We start from the raw sequence: 17,937 nt of genomic DNA on the forward strand, positions 1-17,937 counted from the left end.
AGACTCCTGTGGTAGTGCATTGGTTGGGGGCTGCAGAGGTGGGTTTGAAGGGGGGGAGTCATAAAGACTGCCAATATAAGGCCTATAGCCTTAGGGTTACTGCTTTTGCTTGGGAGGTCCCATTCCAGGACTCAATCCAAGTTTCAGCCAGAAAGTGTGATTTCCAGGGCACGTGTATAAACACTCAGTATTTAGCAAACCCCTATCTAACAGTGACAGATTGGAGCCCTACTCTACTGAGGTTTATGCTAGACTCACTTTTCGTCCTTGAAAGTCTCATCCATCAAAGCATTGCAATGATCCCAAAGATAGATAGATAGATAGATGTCTTCAATAATGGAATGAGATCACTGATGCCTTTGAAAAGAGCAATATCTATCCTTCAGAAGGATTAATTTGGCAGTACCATGCAGAAGGGTTTGGGGGAATGAAACTGGAGACAAGAAAGGGGTTTTCAGAATCATGTGAGCAAGTGAAGACCAGAACTTAGAAAGGTGCAAGAGGAATGTGAGAGGTTGGGTAGATTCAAAAGATTTCATGGTAGACTCCTAGGTCTTGAAGACTGAGTTGATATGGAGCCCAGAGCGTGAAAAAAACAAAAGACTGCAGATTAATGAAAGAATAGCAGTGCCATTAATAAACATGAGTAAATCAGTAGAGGAATGTGCTTTGGAGTCAAGGAGAAAATGCTGAGTTCAACCTTAACACAAGCAATGTAATGCTTATGGCATTATAGCTGGAGAAATAGGTAATGGCTGAAAACAGAGAAGTTGGAGGAGTTTGTATACAGATGTTCTGCCAGAAGAGAAACCAAGGGCAAGGCCAAAGACAGAGAAAGGGTGGTAAGGGCAAGGGCTTGGGTTTGCAGAGGAGGGAGTAGAAGAAAATAAGATATAAAGAAAAGATATTATAGCAGCATTATCAACAACAGCCAAACTATGGAGAGAGCCTAAATGTCCATCAACTGATAGAATGGATAAAGAAGATGTGAGATACACACACACACACACACACACACACACACACACACACACTGGAATATTATTCAGCCATCAAAAAGAATGAAATCTTGCCATTTGCAATGACATGGATGGAGCCAGAGTGTATTATGCTAAGTGAAATTAGTCAGTCAGAGAAAAACAAATCCCATATGATCTCACTTACATGTGGAATTTAAGAAAGAAATCAGATGAACATATGGGAAGGGGGGAAGAAAGGAAAGAGGGAAATGAGCCATAAGTGACTCTTAATGACAGAGGACATACTGTTGGTTGATGGAGGGTGGTGGGTGGGGGATGGGCTAGACAGGTGATGGCTATTAAGGAGGACACTTGCTGTGATGAGCACTGGGTATTGTATGTAAGTGATGGATCACTGAATTCTAGTCCAGAAACGAATATGGCACTATATATATTAACTAACAAAATTTAAACTTAAAAAAAGAAAAATGTCACTTACTTTGAAACATACCAAAAATAAGATGTGTTGATGGATGAGAGAGAGCTACACAGGATGACAGGGCAAATTTAGTGAAATATTAATTGTAGTTAATTGTAGACTCTAGATGGTGAGTGTATGAGCGTTCACTGCGTAATTCTTTCAACTTTTCTATAAGAATAGAACTGCTTTAGGGGCACCTGGGTGGCTCAGTCGTTGAGCGCCTGCCTTCGGCTCAGGTCATGATCCCAGGGTCCTGGGATCGAGCCCCACATCGGGCTCCCTGCTCAGCGGGAAGCCTGCTTCTCCCTCTCCCACTCCCCCCTGCTTGTGTTCCCTCTCTCGCTGTGTCTCTCTCTGTCAAATAAATAAATAAGATCTTTAAAAAAAAGAACAGAACTGCTTTAGAAGATAACAGAAGATGTCTAAAAAAAAAAAAAGGAAGAGGCAGATTGTAGACAGATTCAGAGTATTGAAGAAGAAAACTGATTTAGCAATTAAACCATCGGTGACCAAAAAACCATTGGTGACCACAGTACAAGTCATTTCTATCACATCAAGCAGAATTCAGATCTTAGAAATGTAGTGCTGATGTGAAAACTGGGATAGAGACAATGTTTTCTAGAAGTTTGTGGGGTAAAAGGAAGATGAGAAGGAAGTAAGACATTACGAGTTGGTTGAAGGAGTCCAAATTTATTTGCAGACGGAAGAGAGATAACTGGTAGACAAAGAGAAAATAAAGACTGAGACGGGGTTGAAGGACAGAACCAGGGCAGAGGGTTGGCAGAAGGGGATGGGGTCAGGAGCTCAGGGGCAGGATTGGCTGTGGAGGCAGTAGCTAAGGATGAGCAGCAAGGAGAACAGAGCAAGACTGGAGACAGGAAGGGTGATGTTGAGCGTCCCATGTTGGCCAGCCCTGGTCTTCCCAGCGAAGGGAGACATGAAGTTATCCACATAGGCCGAGGTTCAGGGATTCAGAGTGAAAATGATCTAGTGCAGGCTCCGACAATGATTCATTCTCTGGCGCTGTACTGAGGGAGACGATACTTTCTCTAAACTAGCATTTGGAAACTCTTAAATCAAACTCTCCAGGGGCAAGGACAGAATCACATCACTAAGTTCCGGTAACAATAAAACATCACTCACCAAATAGCACAACTTCTCACACCGTATGGGGCAGTAAGCCGTTTGTTCTGTGGCTTGGACTTTGATCCGCACATCAGAAACACCTCCTGCAGGTGGCTGCTTCCCGGGGATTTCATTGTAGTACTCATGGTCTTCTCTCTCCTCCACGGAACCATCAATGGGCACCTCCTCACTGTAAGGGAAAAAAGAATCCCCAAAAGGCTGGGTGGGAATTCAAATGCTACAGGGGAGGTAGAGGGATCACAACCATGCAAATCATCCTGAAAAACTTTGCACTCATGTTTTAAGTTTATAGCTGTTCTTAAGTGATGTCAAACATCTGGATGGAAGCAACCAGATGGTTGTTTAGCTTTCCATAGACAATTAAAGTAAGCTAAGCCAACAAAAAGTGCCAAGGGTGATGCTTTTGTGTCTCCTCCCAGTGATTAAGAAACACACACACACACACACACACACACACATATATTTGAACTCTCTGAATGTAAGTCATTTTTGTCAGTAGGGTATAAAAATAAAGTTTTCCTGAGTATCTTCAGCATGCTTTGATTGTACCATTTTGGAAATGCTTTGTTAAAAAAAATTTAGATATTGGGCAGAGGGCCTGGCCCAGTTTATTAAACCAAGATGAAAAAAGTAAGAGCTCTGGCCAGCTCTCTTGTCTGCACAGATCTGGAGGAGTATACGGGATTCATAAAGAAATATTAGAACCATATGTGGCAAGTGGGTAGATTTATGTAAACATGCATTGTTTTAAAATTGAAACAGGACAAAAAAACAAACAACTTTACTTCCAAACTGGAATTAGTAAAAGTTTCTTATGAAAAAGAATAAATCAAGCCCTTTTGGATTGAACTGATTCCACTAACAACCCACATAGTTTTGTTGGGCTCATTACATGTCACAAAATGATAGCACTAAGATGTAAGTGTTACCCTGGGAAAAATTCAACATCAAGGCCTCCTAGTAACCCCCTCTCCTTTGCTACCCCACACCGCCTTATAAAAGGAGATTTCCAAGCCCAGTGTTTGCTGATACACAAAATAACTAATTGGGGGAGGAGTGCATTTAAAAGTGGCCAAGAGGGAGTTTTGTCTCTCCGGTGTGAATTCTGCAAGCCAGAGGCCTCACTGCACTCCACACACACTGGAGTCTGTCAGGCCTGAAGGGCTCAGCTTTCCTTACAGACTCTCTGTGCCTCAGATAGAACAACCTGATCCTTGGGTCACATCACCTTCCAGCCCTCCCACACGTTAGATGGAGCACCTCTATTTACGTTGCAAACCAGCAAACTAACAGTGATTCCTGCTATAGACATTTGATTCTTACTATTTTGCTCTTCAGTGTTGATTTTTTTTTTTTTTTAGTGGTATGAAAGGGATCTGGGACTGAAACAATTCTGAGAAATGTGTTGCTGTCGGTTATTTTATGATACTACTTAATTCATAGCTCTGTATAATAGCAGAGAAATAGGGCATACCCCTTCTAACTTTGAATGTCTCCTTTAATTTGGATACAAAGCAAGAAGAAATACCTGGACAAATATAAATGGAAGAAAAATAGAAAATGCCATTACGTGTTTGTACTGAAACTGCCTATTTGTAAGAAAAGAAGTGATTCATTTCATTAGTTTGAAAATTCATTTTAAAATAAAACAAAATAAATACAGTAAGTCAAATAATTATAGAATGCTTGGCTGACCTTTCACAAGAAGTATTCAAAGAAGGATTTTTCAAATACTGTTTAAACCGGAGTTCAAAAGCCTGCCCTATGGTGCTTATGACATCTTGGGCCATTCCACTGCGGCATTCCAATATGTGACAGGCTGCAAGAGGATGTACAAAAACAAATTAAAAAAACTGTAATAAATTTTCAACAAGAAGAGGTTACATAAAGTTAAAATATTTCCAGAACATGAACTTTTAATTGAGGAAAAGGGAGCAGGTTTATAAGCTCTTTTCAGCTCTCAAGTGGCAGAAAAGAATACCTTCTATTTCATATGCATCAAAGAGAAGAAACATTCATATTTTACACTGAAATATCTCAGAACACTGACAAATTGTGGTCTCAAGACAGGTTTTTCGGGCCCACATTGTTATAAAACTAGACTGATCTTAACCAAAAATGTGACTCATGTTCGAAGTTAGCTCTAGAATTCAGTGCAGGAGATGCTTAGGGCAGCCATCTGACAGGAAGATGAGGCTCTTTGCATGGTATTTTGTCTTTGCAAAAATGTAACTTTCCAAACCTCCCCCCAAGCCCCACCCCCTCTCCCCTCAAAGTGGGGGACGAGCTGCTGGTGAAGAGGGGAGCTTTATAATACCCCTTTGCCCTGTCATTGCTACTACAAAGCAGTGATGGTGTGGTAATCCCTGTCTTCAAAATCCTACTAAAGAACTATCTCCATCAAGCATCAAAAAGAAGATTTAAAAAACAAACAAACAAACAAACAAGATTTTGTGATGATGATCAGAAGATATTAAAATTGTTATTAGATACTTTCTCTGAGAAGCAGCTACTGGGAAGGGGGAGACTTGCAGAAGTAATTTAAAGAAATAAATTATGAAGGGTGAAGCTGATAGAACATAAAGAGTGCTTTATGACAGACATAAAAACAGGAGCTTATGTTCAGGGACTATAAATTCACCTCCCACCATATGGAATATCATTCTTGCTTTGGTGAGAGTATGGGGTCTTGCTTAGGGCCTTGCAGAATGGAGATTTAATTGAAATGGAAGCATCATAAGGATGGCTTAGAAAGAGCCCTAAGAATAACTTTAATATGGAGGCAATAAGTCTCATGAGAAATAAAATTTTTAAAAAATATATTGGCTTGTATAGCCTGAAGAATGGAGGGATGAGAAAAAGCTCTGATAACAGTTAAATATATATAAGAATGTTATAAAAATTGCTAGCTATTCTCTAAGAATAGAAAGGCATAGGTGAGTGCATGAGGAATTAGAGTAGATGCCCGGGAAGCTTCATGGATCTCGGGAACAGTGAAACCAACACTGGGACACATCACTAAAAGGGACGCCTCAGGAGAGGAGAGAGAGTTGTCTTTATAGAATGATTTAACTGTGCTGACTTGGAAGCATGATTTTATGCTTGCATTGTCCTGGAAAGGATTTTGTGTCTATTTAGAGAAAAAGGCAATTCATTTACATCTGATAGAATTTGCAGAGCCTATACCAGTATGTGATAGTAGAACCTACAAGTGTTTCTTTTCTTAGCCTTATGTTAATACTCATCTCAAGGAATCTCCAGATAATTCTCATTCAGGAACTAACTTGACTTTCATTGAAAGGACTTAAATGAAGGGGCGCCTCGGTGGCACAGTCGGTTGAGCATCTGACTTTTGGTTTCAGTTCAGCTCATGATCTGAATGCCATGAGATGGCACCCCATGTCAAGCCCCCAAGTCGGGCTCCACGCTGAGCTCAAGTTTGCTTGGGATTCTCTCTCCCTCTCCCCCTCCTGCTTGTGCTCTCTAAAATAAATAAATCTTTTTTTAAAAAAATGATAAAATAAAGGATTTAAATGAAATTTTTAGAAGGCATGTGTTTGTGGGGGGGGGTTTATTAAATCAAACAATGCCAAGGTGTCAAATCTCTAGAAGAATTATCATTACCATTTCTTATAAGGTTGTCCCTTTAAAGAAGCAACTTGGATCCTAATATAGACTTAGGAGCTAATTCTAGTTTCAAAACCCAATTAAGAATGTCTATAAATGGGGGCCTCTGGGTGGCTCAGTCATTGGGCGTCTGCCTTCGGCTCAGGTCATGATCCTGGTGTCCTGGGATCGAGTCCCACATCAGGCTCCCTGCTCCGCGGGGAGCCTGCTTCTCCCTCTCGCACTCCCCCTGCTTGTGTTCACTCTCTCGCTGTGTCTCTCTTTGTCAAATAAATAAATAAAATCTTTAAAAATAAAAAAAAGAATGTCTATAAATGTATATCTTTTCTACCAAAGGAAAATGTTTGATCTATCTTTAAATTGTAATCTTAAATTGCTCTTTTTTTCCCTCTGCAGTAGCTTCACACATAACCAACACATAGAAGGTGTTTTAAAAATTGTGTTGATTGAATACATATTGATTTTCCTGAATTACATCAATAATTCTCATGTGAGAAGTTGTCTTCAATTGCATTGAAATGACACCTGCAGTGAGCCCCATAGGGAGGCAGGTTCTTCCAGCCACTGTTGCTTTGCTCTTGGAGATATCCTTACACCTACAAAGTGGCCTTGGAAAGTGCCCTCCAGTTGAGCAAAGAGAAGTTGTGTTACCTTATGATAAGAAATTCACTCACTTGAAATCTTTTGTTTTTCATCTCATAAATTTCTGGTCCAATTTGAAATAAAGTCAACGTCAGAAATATATCAAAATACAGAAAATGATTTTTTAAATTTTATTTTTTCTTAGGTTCAAGAAGAGGTCTAGAGAGGAAGGAAGATAATGAGAGAGGCAGGAAATTCAAACAAACGTACATACATCTATACACCTGAAGAAAAATGAGTGTATCTCGCTTTAAGGCGATGAGAAAACAAGAACACTTAAAAGAACTCCGTGGAAAGATTCAGATTCAAGTTCAAATTCCAATTATGCCACAATGTGTGTGACCCCAAACGAGTCGGTTTGCAGCGATATCCTCACCTGCCGAGAGAGAGCACAGGTGATCTTTGAAGTCCCTTGTTGCTTTCTAGAGAGCCTAACTTCCCTCTGTCACAGCAGCTTAAGCCTTCCGGGGGAAACAGGCATGTGGGTTCTTGTGGCATGCGGATACTCAGGAAGGAAGGAAACAACCAAACCCATCACCACTTCTCACATGCTTCCAAAATGTTTTTACTTCTCTCAACTCTTCTGATTCTGATACTTTGAGGATTTGGTCCTGTTCTTGGGCTGATGCTACCAACACGTTCTGCTTTGCTTTGGAGAACCTCATTACTGCCATATTACTCTTTTGAGAAGACTGAATAGAAAACAAACAGCAGTGCCCATCACCAGGAAAGGAATGACACTGGACAAAAAGGCTGACCCTGTGCAGATATCCTGTGCAGCCTCCCTGCCTTCAGCGAACACACACAATGCTGTTGTTGCTACTCAGGGACATGCGGCTCTATAAAAACTGTCTTGGTTCTTTTTGAGCTTGGTCATGGGCCAGAATATGGATGGGCTTTGAATCACATACAAATGTGCTCATTTCCCAGGGTTAGACCCATCTCCAAATGCTTGGATAAGCAGCCAGGTTGGTCAAGAATTGACCAATCTTTAGCTAATGGGAAGAAAGAAAGACAAGTGTATGAAAAGTCCCAAAGGCCAAAAAAAGAATGTGGCTTTCCAATGATATGATAACTTTGCATGGAGGCCTGAGATGGAATCCGATGCAAATATGGGTTCTTTTCATTCCACCTGCAGCCAGACAGACCCATAACTCTACCTTCGGGTATCAAGTACTGTATTAAGGAGGATTTTTTAAAATCTTAGCTTCATATTCTTCAATTTTTTCATTTGGTCTCCTAATTGGATATTCATGGACAAGAGACTGAGAACTATTCTTACAGGATAACAGGCCCTTCTTTACTAGTCTATATTTATTTTTAATAGACCGGGGGGGGGGCGGGGAGGGATTGGTTTTGTTTATTTTTTGTTTTTTTAATAAACTCGAAATTCAAAAGTGCAGCACCTCAGGTTAACCACCAGATGGCGCTGTAACACTGAAGCAAGGAGTCCTCCACTCCTAGGAAGAAACAGAGCCAAAGAGGCGAGCTAGCAGTCAGTCCATAGTTAACTTATGTCACCAGGGCAGTCGTGCATAGATTTTATAACCATAACCATATATATAAGTAAGTAGGTTAATTTAAATTGTTTTTACAGTCTTTTAAAACAATTTTTAAACTTTCTTGAGAGACTGAGAACCAGGACCTTCCTGTACCCAGGTAAACTGGGGCCTCTTCACATACTAGATGCAGAGAAAATATTTAAACCTTCCTGGACTACTACACATTTGGAGTGAGAGGTGAAGAGAATACAGATTTCCTATTCATACCAATTACAGGGGCAAGCCATATTAGTCACTAAGTAAATTCAAAACATTCTTAGGGTAACTTGCCTTTCCTACAGAAAAGGCCTTTTATAAAATGCAGAGTTCACTTTTATAAAAGGTCCTAGCCAAGATGGAAAAAAGTGACTAGTGCCCTGATTTGAATACATTAACGCTAAAAGTGAACGGAACAAATAAGAGGTGGTGGGAACATTCAGGATTCCTCTGACTGTGGGCCATGTTCTTCCTCATCCCCGAGGTCTGCCTTCTCCTACCTTTATCCCATCTACTGACATTGTGCTTCCCAGGCGGGCCAATGGCCTGTTAACTGCCCGACTGAAAGGCATTTTCCACCTTCACCCACCCCCCCCAGCTCCTTTTCAGTATGTGGCATTCTGAGGTGTCTCATTCTGGGATGTCTTCTCCCAGAGAAATGTGCTCTTCCTCCTTCTTAGATGATACTCATCTCCTTATTTTCTCTCCTCCCGCTGACTGCTCCTCTGGTTCTTTACTGCCTCTGACTTCTACTCCCTGAGACCCCCAGCCCTCTCCTTTCCAGGTTCCTCCTGGAGCTTGCTTACTCTTAGGGCTATGAAGTTGCAGTTTTTCCAAACCTGCACCTGAAGGCCTGGTCTCTCTCTCTCTGTCTCCCCTACCCCCCACACTCCCATCCCCCTCTCCCACCCTGAGCGTCTCCTGCCTGCTGAACATTTCCCCCAAATGAACCAAACTCACTAGGTAATTCTATAACATCTTCTTTCTGGTTTCACTACTTTCTTTATTTATTCAAGGATTTAGAACATTTCTTTTTACAAATACAATAAATACTCACTGTAGGAGTTTTAGAAAATAAAAAGGCCCACCAAGAAAAAAAATTATGTTAAGTCTCACTACCTAAAGATAACTGCTATTAATATTTTGGCATCTTTTTCTTTCCAATCTTTTTTCTAAGGATATCTACCTCCAAAAAATTACCTGGGGTCATATTATGCCCATTGTTTCACAATCTGCTTTTTGACTTAATAACACTGTCGACATTTACCCCAGGTCATTATTTATTCTTCTATTACACTAGCTTTAAATTGCTGCATAGTAGTACATTCTATGGATTCATTTACATAATTTGCTATTTATGAATATTGAATTAATTCTATTTTTCTATTATATAAATAATACATGACAATGATCTTTATTGCTTAATCTTTGTCCATGCCCTAATTATTTCCTTAGAAGTTAAATTGCTGGTTCAAAAGTATTTACCTTTTCAAGTCTTTGGATGCAAACTGTCAACTTGCTCTCCAATACACTTGGATCCACAATCCTACAGGCATTGTTAAAAATAACTACTACTTTATTTTATTTTATTTATTTATTTATTTTAAAGATTTTATTTATTTATTTGAGAGAGAGAGAGAATGAGAGATAGAGAGCACGAGAGGGAGAAGGGTCAGAGGGAGAAGCAGACTCCCTGCTGAGCAGGGAGCCCGATGTGGGACTCGATCCCGGGACTCCAGGATCATGACCTGAGCCGAAGGCAGTCGCTTAACCAACTGAGCCACCCAGGCGCCCAAAAATAACTACTACTTTAAACCCCATTTTACCTTTTGTCAATATTTGAAATTTGAAGATGAAATATGGTATCTAACTATAATTTGATTGCTAACAAGGTAGCTAGTAAACTTGTAAAATTTTCTAAATGTTTCTTGGTGCCTTGTAATGTTCTTTTGTAAAGGTGTGCTCAGAACCTGGGAGTTGATTCACTTGCTTATTAGCTGGCTGAGCTTAAGAAAACAATCTCACTTTTCTCAATGCCAGTGTTTGCTTTTACAATAAAGGAATAAATTAATACCGATCTCAGAGAGTTGATGTAAGGATGAAATGCCTGCCATGTGGTGAGCATGCAATAAATGGTAGGTTTCCCCCACTGTTTCTCTAGAGGATTGTCTTTTTTCCCATTTGTAATAATCCCTGTTTTCTTAATGGCAACACTAATCCATATCACACAGGGTAATAATAATAATAGCTACCATTTATTATATACTTACTACGAGCCACTTATTGAGATATTTGCATTGTATATAATATCTCATTAAGTCCTCAGGAATATCTGATTTCTATTTCTTCAACAACCTTCATATCTAAAGTGTTGCCAAGTTCCATTAGTTCACAGATGTGTCCAAGCGGTTCCTTTCTCCCCCAGTGTAATGTAAACAGTACCACTCCTGCCTGGGGCTAATGGGATGTCCTCCAAATTGGACTCTACGATTCCAGACTATTTTCTGCCCTCCCGCTTCACTTTCACAGATACAAATACCGGAAAAGTTATCATTTTGCAATTTCAGTAAAATGGCAGAAGCCAGAATAATTGCTATAAAGCTCAAAATCTTCAATGGCTCCCCGTGACCTTTTGGCCAGCATTCAAAGCCCTCTACACTCTGTTTCTGGCCTCGCTTTTCAGCCATGACTCCCCTACTTCTATTCCTTCCTTTCTCTGTGACCCCACCTTTACACACACACTCACACACCCACACCCATAGCCCTGAGCTCTCATCAGAGGGCTCTTTCATCTGGCCCTGGATTCATTTCTCCCACAAGTCCTGACTGAGCCCCTGCTGTGTCCCACACTCTATTGTCCAGGCCCCCCTCCTTCTCCATGCACCTCCAACACACCATGTTTCTCTCTCCGACGAAATGAGGGGTCCAAGCTGGCCAGGAATTGTTTTTCCGTCACAATGATTAGCTCAGCCCCTTTTATATTAGTATGTAATTCATAATTATGTGTGGACTTGAAAGCCGTGTTGGCACCTCTGGGCACAAATTAAAGTCCAGGGGCTCTGGTGAGGAGAAGGGATTTGACTCTGGAGGGGTGTGCAAGCAGGGGCTATGCTGACAAGGGAGCGGCTTCTCACAGAAGTTTCTATGACCAAGATAAATAAGAAAGGGAAGGAGGAGACTGGAAAAGGAGCAATAAGGAGGAGGAGATGCCAACTTTTTAATCCAAAAAACAATTACCCTGTTTCTTTTTTTTAAGATGTATTTATTTTAGAGAGAGTGCACAGGAGGAGGGACAGAAGCAGAGAGAGAGGGAGAAACCTCAAGCTGACTCCCCACTGAGCGCAGAGTTGACCAAGGGGCTTGATCTCATGCCCCTGAGATCATGACCTGAGCCTAAACCAAGAGTCGCACCCAGAAAATTACCCTATGCTTCTAAATCATCTATCTTCTAGGTAGACCCATTCCCCTAGAGAAGCAAGTAAGCAACCAGTCAGTCCTTGAACGCCTCACCACCATTCATGGAAGAGCAATGACAGGCCTGAGCTATTCAGTGACTGATGGCAAAGTTACTCAACATCTAGACTTCCCGATCTATTTGTTCTTCCTTTCACCCTGTCCTTTGAGGTTAAGAGAAAAGGCTTTTTGTTCAGAGCCCTTCCCTAAAAGAGCATGCAGTGATTCTTTCGGGAAACTCAGGCTTAATTAAAAGAGGCTGCTCTTTTCTGGTATCTTCTGTTGTGTTCCATTCCTACACCCCCATTCCCCTTCACTAGTTTCTGTCTCTCCTACTCATCTTTGATGGTTATCCATTCTTCATTATATGGTTTACAGTGAGTCAGTTTCAATGGAGTATTGCTTAATTCTTGTCACCTGTTTCTGCTTTTCCATCTCATCGAGCCATGTTCTTTTGGCAAGCATTTGCTAAGCATCTACTACGTGCCAGGTCCTGTATTAGCAGCTGGTCCTCATCATTTCCTTTTTGACTATCATAATAGCTTCCAAACAGATCTCCCTGCCTTAAGTGTCTCTCTGAATCCATCCTATTCCCAAATAAATCTTCCTGAAGCTCTGCTTTGTAAACAGCATTTTCCACCCAGTTACTTGAAGATTCAGTCCCTACTTATTGGCACTATCCTATCTGCCCTCTAGATGTCTTTTAGACATTTTTTCCTCCATACCCAATCTGCATTCTAGCAAATATGTTCTATTTATTTACCCCCAGCATGCCATGTACACTTTCCCCTCTTTGTTTTATAACTCTTTGAATTTCCAAATTCTACTTCACGTGTACTTAATAAATGTGTTGGAGCAAACCCTATCCTTGGGGTGGCACAAGATGCTGACCTAATAGGTTCAAGTTGAGGAGAAGAAGCAACCTAAGGCTCATCCTTAAGAGGAGTTGAATGTCCCAGAATCAGGGATGAGAAGCAACATTAACCATGTCTGTCTAAAGAGGTCCAATGACTTAAGAAATTTCAGGCCCTTATCCCAAAGTTTCACCAGGAGATGAGTTTACTTAGGCAAACTTGCTAAATCCTGGGATGAGAAATCGAATCAACTTAGCTCTTCCATTCACTTAACAAATATAGTTATTTTTGTTGCAACACCTATGTGTCTGGCTTTTTGATGAGTGCTTTGGAAACAGCAGCGAATACAGTAGATAGGTTCCTGCCCTCATGGAGCTTTCAGTAGGAAGGACAGACATGAAACACATCAACAAATGAGTAAATAAAATAACAAAAATGTGGGCTAAGTGTTAATAAGAAGAGAAATAAAGTATTATGATGCAGCAGGGTGGGTTATGCTACTGTAGATAGGAAGTGCCATCAGTCAAAGAAGATCTCTCTGAAGAAGAGACATAAGCTGAGATCCAAAAATGAGAAGAAGCCGAACACTCAAAGTGACATGCCAGACTCTTTGAATAACAAATGCACAGGCTCCACACACATACACTCATGAGCATGTGTGTGCACGCGCGCACACACACACACACACACACACACACACTTGCTGAGACCAATAATCTCACTGGCTTGGGTCTTCTGTGTAATTCATTCATTCATTCACTGGGGGTGTGGCAGCCAGTCCCTTCTGTTATAACCAAAACAGCTTCTCTTTTGATTATACAAATAGATAATAAGCCTTTGGGTATAAGGATCCCTCAAATGACTGGGACTTAAATCCCAACTACATATTTTTTTCTACTTTGTTCTGCTAGCAGGGCTATTTATTTCCAACTCAAATTCACATAATATTTCTAGAACCCAATATAGCACTCTAGTGATCCTCATCACTCTGTATATTGAAAAGAACTGCTTGTTACTTTTTAAAGGTGCTATATACCAGCGCTTAAGAAAATCTAGAAGTTGCTTTCCATACCTCGTTGATTAACTGGATCTTTAGCTACATAGGCGACATAGTCTGTAGTGTCCTATAAAAAAGGGAAAATGATTGCATTTAAAATGAATGGATTATACTGTTGAAAGATAAGAGTACATTTAGGACATGATACTGAGGTAAGGCCTTACATACAAATGTTTCTACTTAAAGAGAAAAGAAAAGCATCCTAGGAGGGAATATATATACACACTGTGTAGTTCAGCCACTGTGGAGTCCACATCCTCTGCCCCTTGGAGAGAGAAGTTGAAAATTAAAAATTTAGAGGCAGATTTCGTGATACTTATTTACTGAGCATAAAAAAGAATCTACATAGGGAATATGTTAGGACACACATTCTTAAAAAATGGTTAGGGACTGTGACTGTCTCCTGTGTTGAAAGGTGAAATACCAGGGGTTATGCCACCACAAAGGAGTCATAAACTAGGAGGTGGTGCCATGATTTCCCAGTTGTCCAAAGAGACACCATCTATGTCAGAAAATAAGTCAATTACAGAGACACATTGGGCTTTGTGGTTGTTAGCTTGCTTGTGTGCAGAGCGAGTTAACTTAAGAAATAACAAAGCAAAAATACAAAGCATTTATTTGATCAATATCTAGAAAGGAAAAATCATTTTTGAAAAAGAGAACCCATGAAAAATCTAAGGAGTTCAAAAAGATGTGTGGCTGACTTTGTAAAAACAAACAAAAAGCCACTTGGTAATTCTGACTTTTACTGAAACAGTAAACTGATGAGTGATAAGATTTTAATAATTAAAGATGCTTTTTGTTATCTCAGTTCTCAGGGAAAAAAAACATATACACAATGCCATTTGCAGATTAGAAGTATGACTCTCCAGAGGGAAGATGCAATCAACTGGCAGGAAATAAAAGCCTGTGTATAATACCCACAAGGACAATCACTTAATAACCCACAGTGAAACACGCAGGAAGCAGATCTCAGGGTCAGCATAACTTGTCTTCAGTTATTTTAAAAAATAACAAACATCTAAATAAACTTATCTCATGCTAACAGATAAAAGGTTTGAAATATCTTGTAAATAAATAAGGTCATATCTATGAGCTTTATTTTATATGAACTTAGAAGCAAAGCCACAAGTGCTGGGGCTTGGCTGCTATTTATAAAGTCGAAGAGATGGGAGAACGCCAGCAACACTGTCTGGTGCATTAGATGGTGGGAAAGAGGTTGTGGGACCTCATCCTCCAAACAGTCTCCAGTGGTCTTAGAGTTCTAAAATTCTATAACTGCAAATTTCTGGGAGAATGTAAAGAATGTTAAAGGCAAGACACAAATGATGGAAAAAACATAAGAACATATATTTGTGACATACTTGGAATGCATTTTTGAAAAGGAGAAAGTATACAGAGATACAGAAGCATTACCAAGAACTGTCTTCAGGGCTGACAGGAGGAAGACAAGTAAATGTCTTTGAGAAGAGAGTAAAGGTAAGGGTGAGCAAAGGTCAAGAGGTAAGGAAGAACAGCCAGTATTTCTCAAACTTGGGAGGAAATCTGGTTGAAAGGTACTACATTGGGCCATGGAGACTTTTAGCATCTTGCACCCAGGTAGCTGTGAAGCTCTAAATGATCTCAGGGAGTGTCCTAAACAAAGCTATGGCCATTGCCATGTGCTAGTAACAGGGATGATAGCTATCTCCCATCACGCGGTGCGAGGCAAAGCACTAGCAGCTTAGGTACAAATTTCCCCACAGCACTACAAATTCTTTACCATTTGTTTTTGGTAAGGTCAGTGCTTTGGTGGGTTGAAAGCGTTAAAAAACTAAAGGCATGTGAAGATGATCTAAAAAGAACCAGGATTCCGGAGAACTGTGATAGACATCATGCGGGCTTGCCTAGGGTAAACAATGATTTGCATACCAATGCTAAAATGACAGCAACCCTTGAAAGTTGAAAGGGAAATTTAGGGCAAACACCTATAATTATTTTTAACACTTAGCTTATAGAACTCATTACATAACTTACGGAAAATATTTGAGTTCCTTTATGGATGACTGAGCTATAAGGTTAGGAAGAGAAGAGACAACGCTGGCCTTTTCAGGCTGGATTCAGTCAACCCTCTCTGCTTTGTTATCATGGTCGAGGCCAAATTATGAAGCTGGCTGGATGGGAGTTCAGGTTCAGTACTGGGCCCACGCTGCCACTGCTCCCGTTTCTAATGAATCCACAATTGGCCATCTGTGGAATCTCTTGGGGAAGAGCTAGAGCTCTTAAAATTTGGTTTACATATTAATTGAATGGTAGGACCATGGAACTAATCTATTCATTTGAAAATAACTATACCCAAAATTGAAAGATGAGAAAATAGAGAAGCCTAAAGGGAAAATTAAATGTCCATTAATAAAAGAAAAAAAAACCCAATGATTTGAAGTCCTATAAATAGGACTTTTCTTCCATATGCTTCAAATAAGTTCTGAAGACAGGATATTTAAGTTTGACATGCTTGAACATTTTGAGTCACCGGAAGCCAATGTGGAGACAAGTAATTACTGAAATTTTTAAAGAATAGGGTAATTTAAATAGCATTTAACTATATATTTCACACATGAAAAAGTTACATCAACAACCAAGTGAAGAAAGTCGCTTACTTTAGATGCCGGTAAGGGAAGCAATGATTACAACAGAGTAACTTCAGAACTTCATTTCCTTTTAGGATAGACAATAATTTTTCCTTTTAAATATTTAGCATAGAGGTCAAAACTTTGCAGTGACATCACCTGCCAGATTTAGTTTTTACTACTGTTCCATACCTCTCTTAGATTTCTGAATTATATGTCTTATCATTTATGACCCTCCATTTGATTCCTCAATTGGAAGTAAGAAACTAAATGTGGTGGATAGAAAAAAAAAACCAACAACTATTATACTGGATTTTATTCCCTCATTTCTGAAGGATACAATCTTTAATATTAAATGCTCAGCAGAAAAGAAGGTAATACATTGTCAGGAAGAACAAGGTCTCCATTTGCTCCCCATATGTTTTCTTGACCTTACTGATGTTCGATCCTTACGAAAATCAAACTCAGTCCTCTTCTAGCTTGTATATGTTTGCAGGGAGAAGAAAAATGTCCCAATATCATGGAAGAGCAAAATCCTCCTTCTACCCCCTCAGTTTAAACAGATCTGTTTCTTGGTCAGTCCCAGGTTTCCTAACTTCAATGTCTCCCTCCTTCCTTTGGCTCTGGTTCAGAAATATGGAGTAGGGAGTCAGGGAATGACCCTCCACTCTGTAAAGTATGCTTGGAGAGCGAGCACTTGCTCAGTCTCCCACAGTTCATGGGGAACGAAGTGCAGTTCTCTCCTGCTAGCTAAGCTTTCCCCCTCCACGAGCTTCTGCAAACCTGGTTGCTCATTTTAGATGAGACTTGGTGGCCTTGGTTGACAGCCGGAATGGCAACTAGGCTTCCCCTCATATGTCAAATCCATTGCTTAAAAGGATCTGCCTGGAACTCTGTGTTGTTAAGAATGCTGAGGGGCGACTGGCAACACATGTATGACATATTTGTTTTTCATGACTTAGATGTTACTTACAAGAAGAATCTCAGATGATAACTCCATGACTCACAACATAATGGAATATTATTAGCTCATCCACTAATCCAAATATTTTAAAAAATCAGTAACAGAAAATATTTTGTCAAAGCCAAATCTTTGTACATAGCTACTCACAAATTGTAATAAAACACTGGAAAAGTTATGTAGGGTTTTTACATGGTTTACACTTCCAAATATTTTAAAAATCAGTAACAGAAAATATTTTGTCAAAGCCAAATCTTTGATTATACATAGCTACTCACAAATTGTAATAAAACACTGGAAAAGTTATGTAGGGTTTCACATGGTTTACACTTCCATGCTTTACATGGAAGTTCTTTTAACTCTTATAAAAAGAGCTTTCATGAGTCCATACTTACAGGATCCCCTCCAGAGGCAAATGAAATAGACTGCATATGATGATTTGCAATAATCTGTAAAACATAAACAGATTAAACATGGATGATGCTACAAGTTAATTATGTCTAGTTACATACAATCTAACAGTAACAGATACACGTATGTTTGTTTGTTTGTTTGTTTGTTTGTCTGCTCAGCATCCCTTTGGAAACTACTCCATCCCCATTCTGTAATA

At 39.9% G+C, this 17,937-nt stretch overlaps 1 protein-coding gene across 1 annotated transcript in view; it reads right to left on the reverse strand.

Moving 5' to 3' along the window:
* The window catches only part of SHC4 (SHC adaptor protein 4), a 126,682-nt gene that overhangs the window by 28,674 nt on the left and 80,071 nt on the right, over window positions 1-17,937 (reverse strand). The window contains exons 5-8 of the mRNA XM_028100364.1: window positions 17,723-17,776; window positions 13,773-13,824; window positions 4,282-4,405; window positions 2,584-2,755 (exon numbers count right to left, since the gene is read on the reverse strand). Coding sequence (XP_027956165.1) covers window positions 2,584-2,755; window positions 4,282-4,405; window positions 13,773-13,824; window positions 17,723-17,776 — 402 coding nt within the window. The remainder of the gene's footprint in view (window positions 1-2,583; window positions 2,756-4,281; window positions 4,406-13,772; window positions 13,825-17,722; window positions 17,777-17,937) is intronic.

This window comes from Eumetopias jubatus, unplaced genomic scaffold (genome assembly GCF_037043125.1).
Source record: "Eumetopias jubatus isolate StellerSeaLion01/CBP00866 unplaced genomic scaffold, mEumJub1_p1.0 scaffold_7, whole genome shotgun sequence".
Lineage (NCBI taxonomy): Eukaryota > Metazoa > Chordata > Mammalia > Carnivora > Otariidae > Eumetopias > Eumetopias jubatus.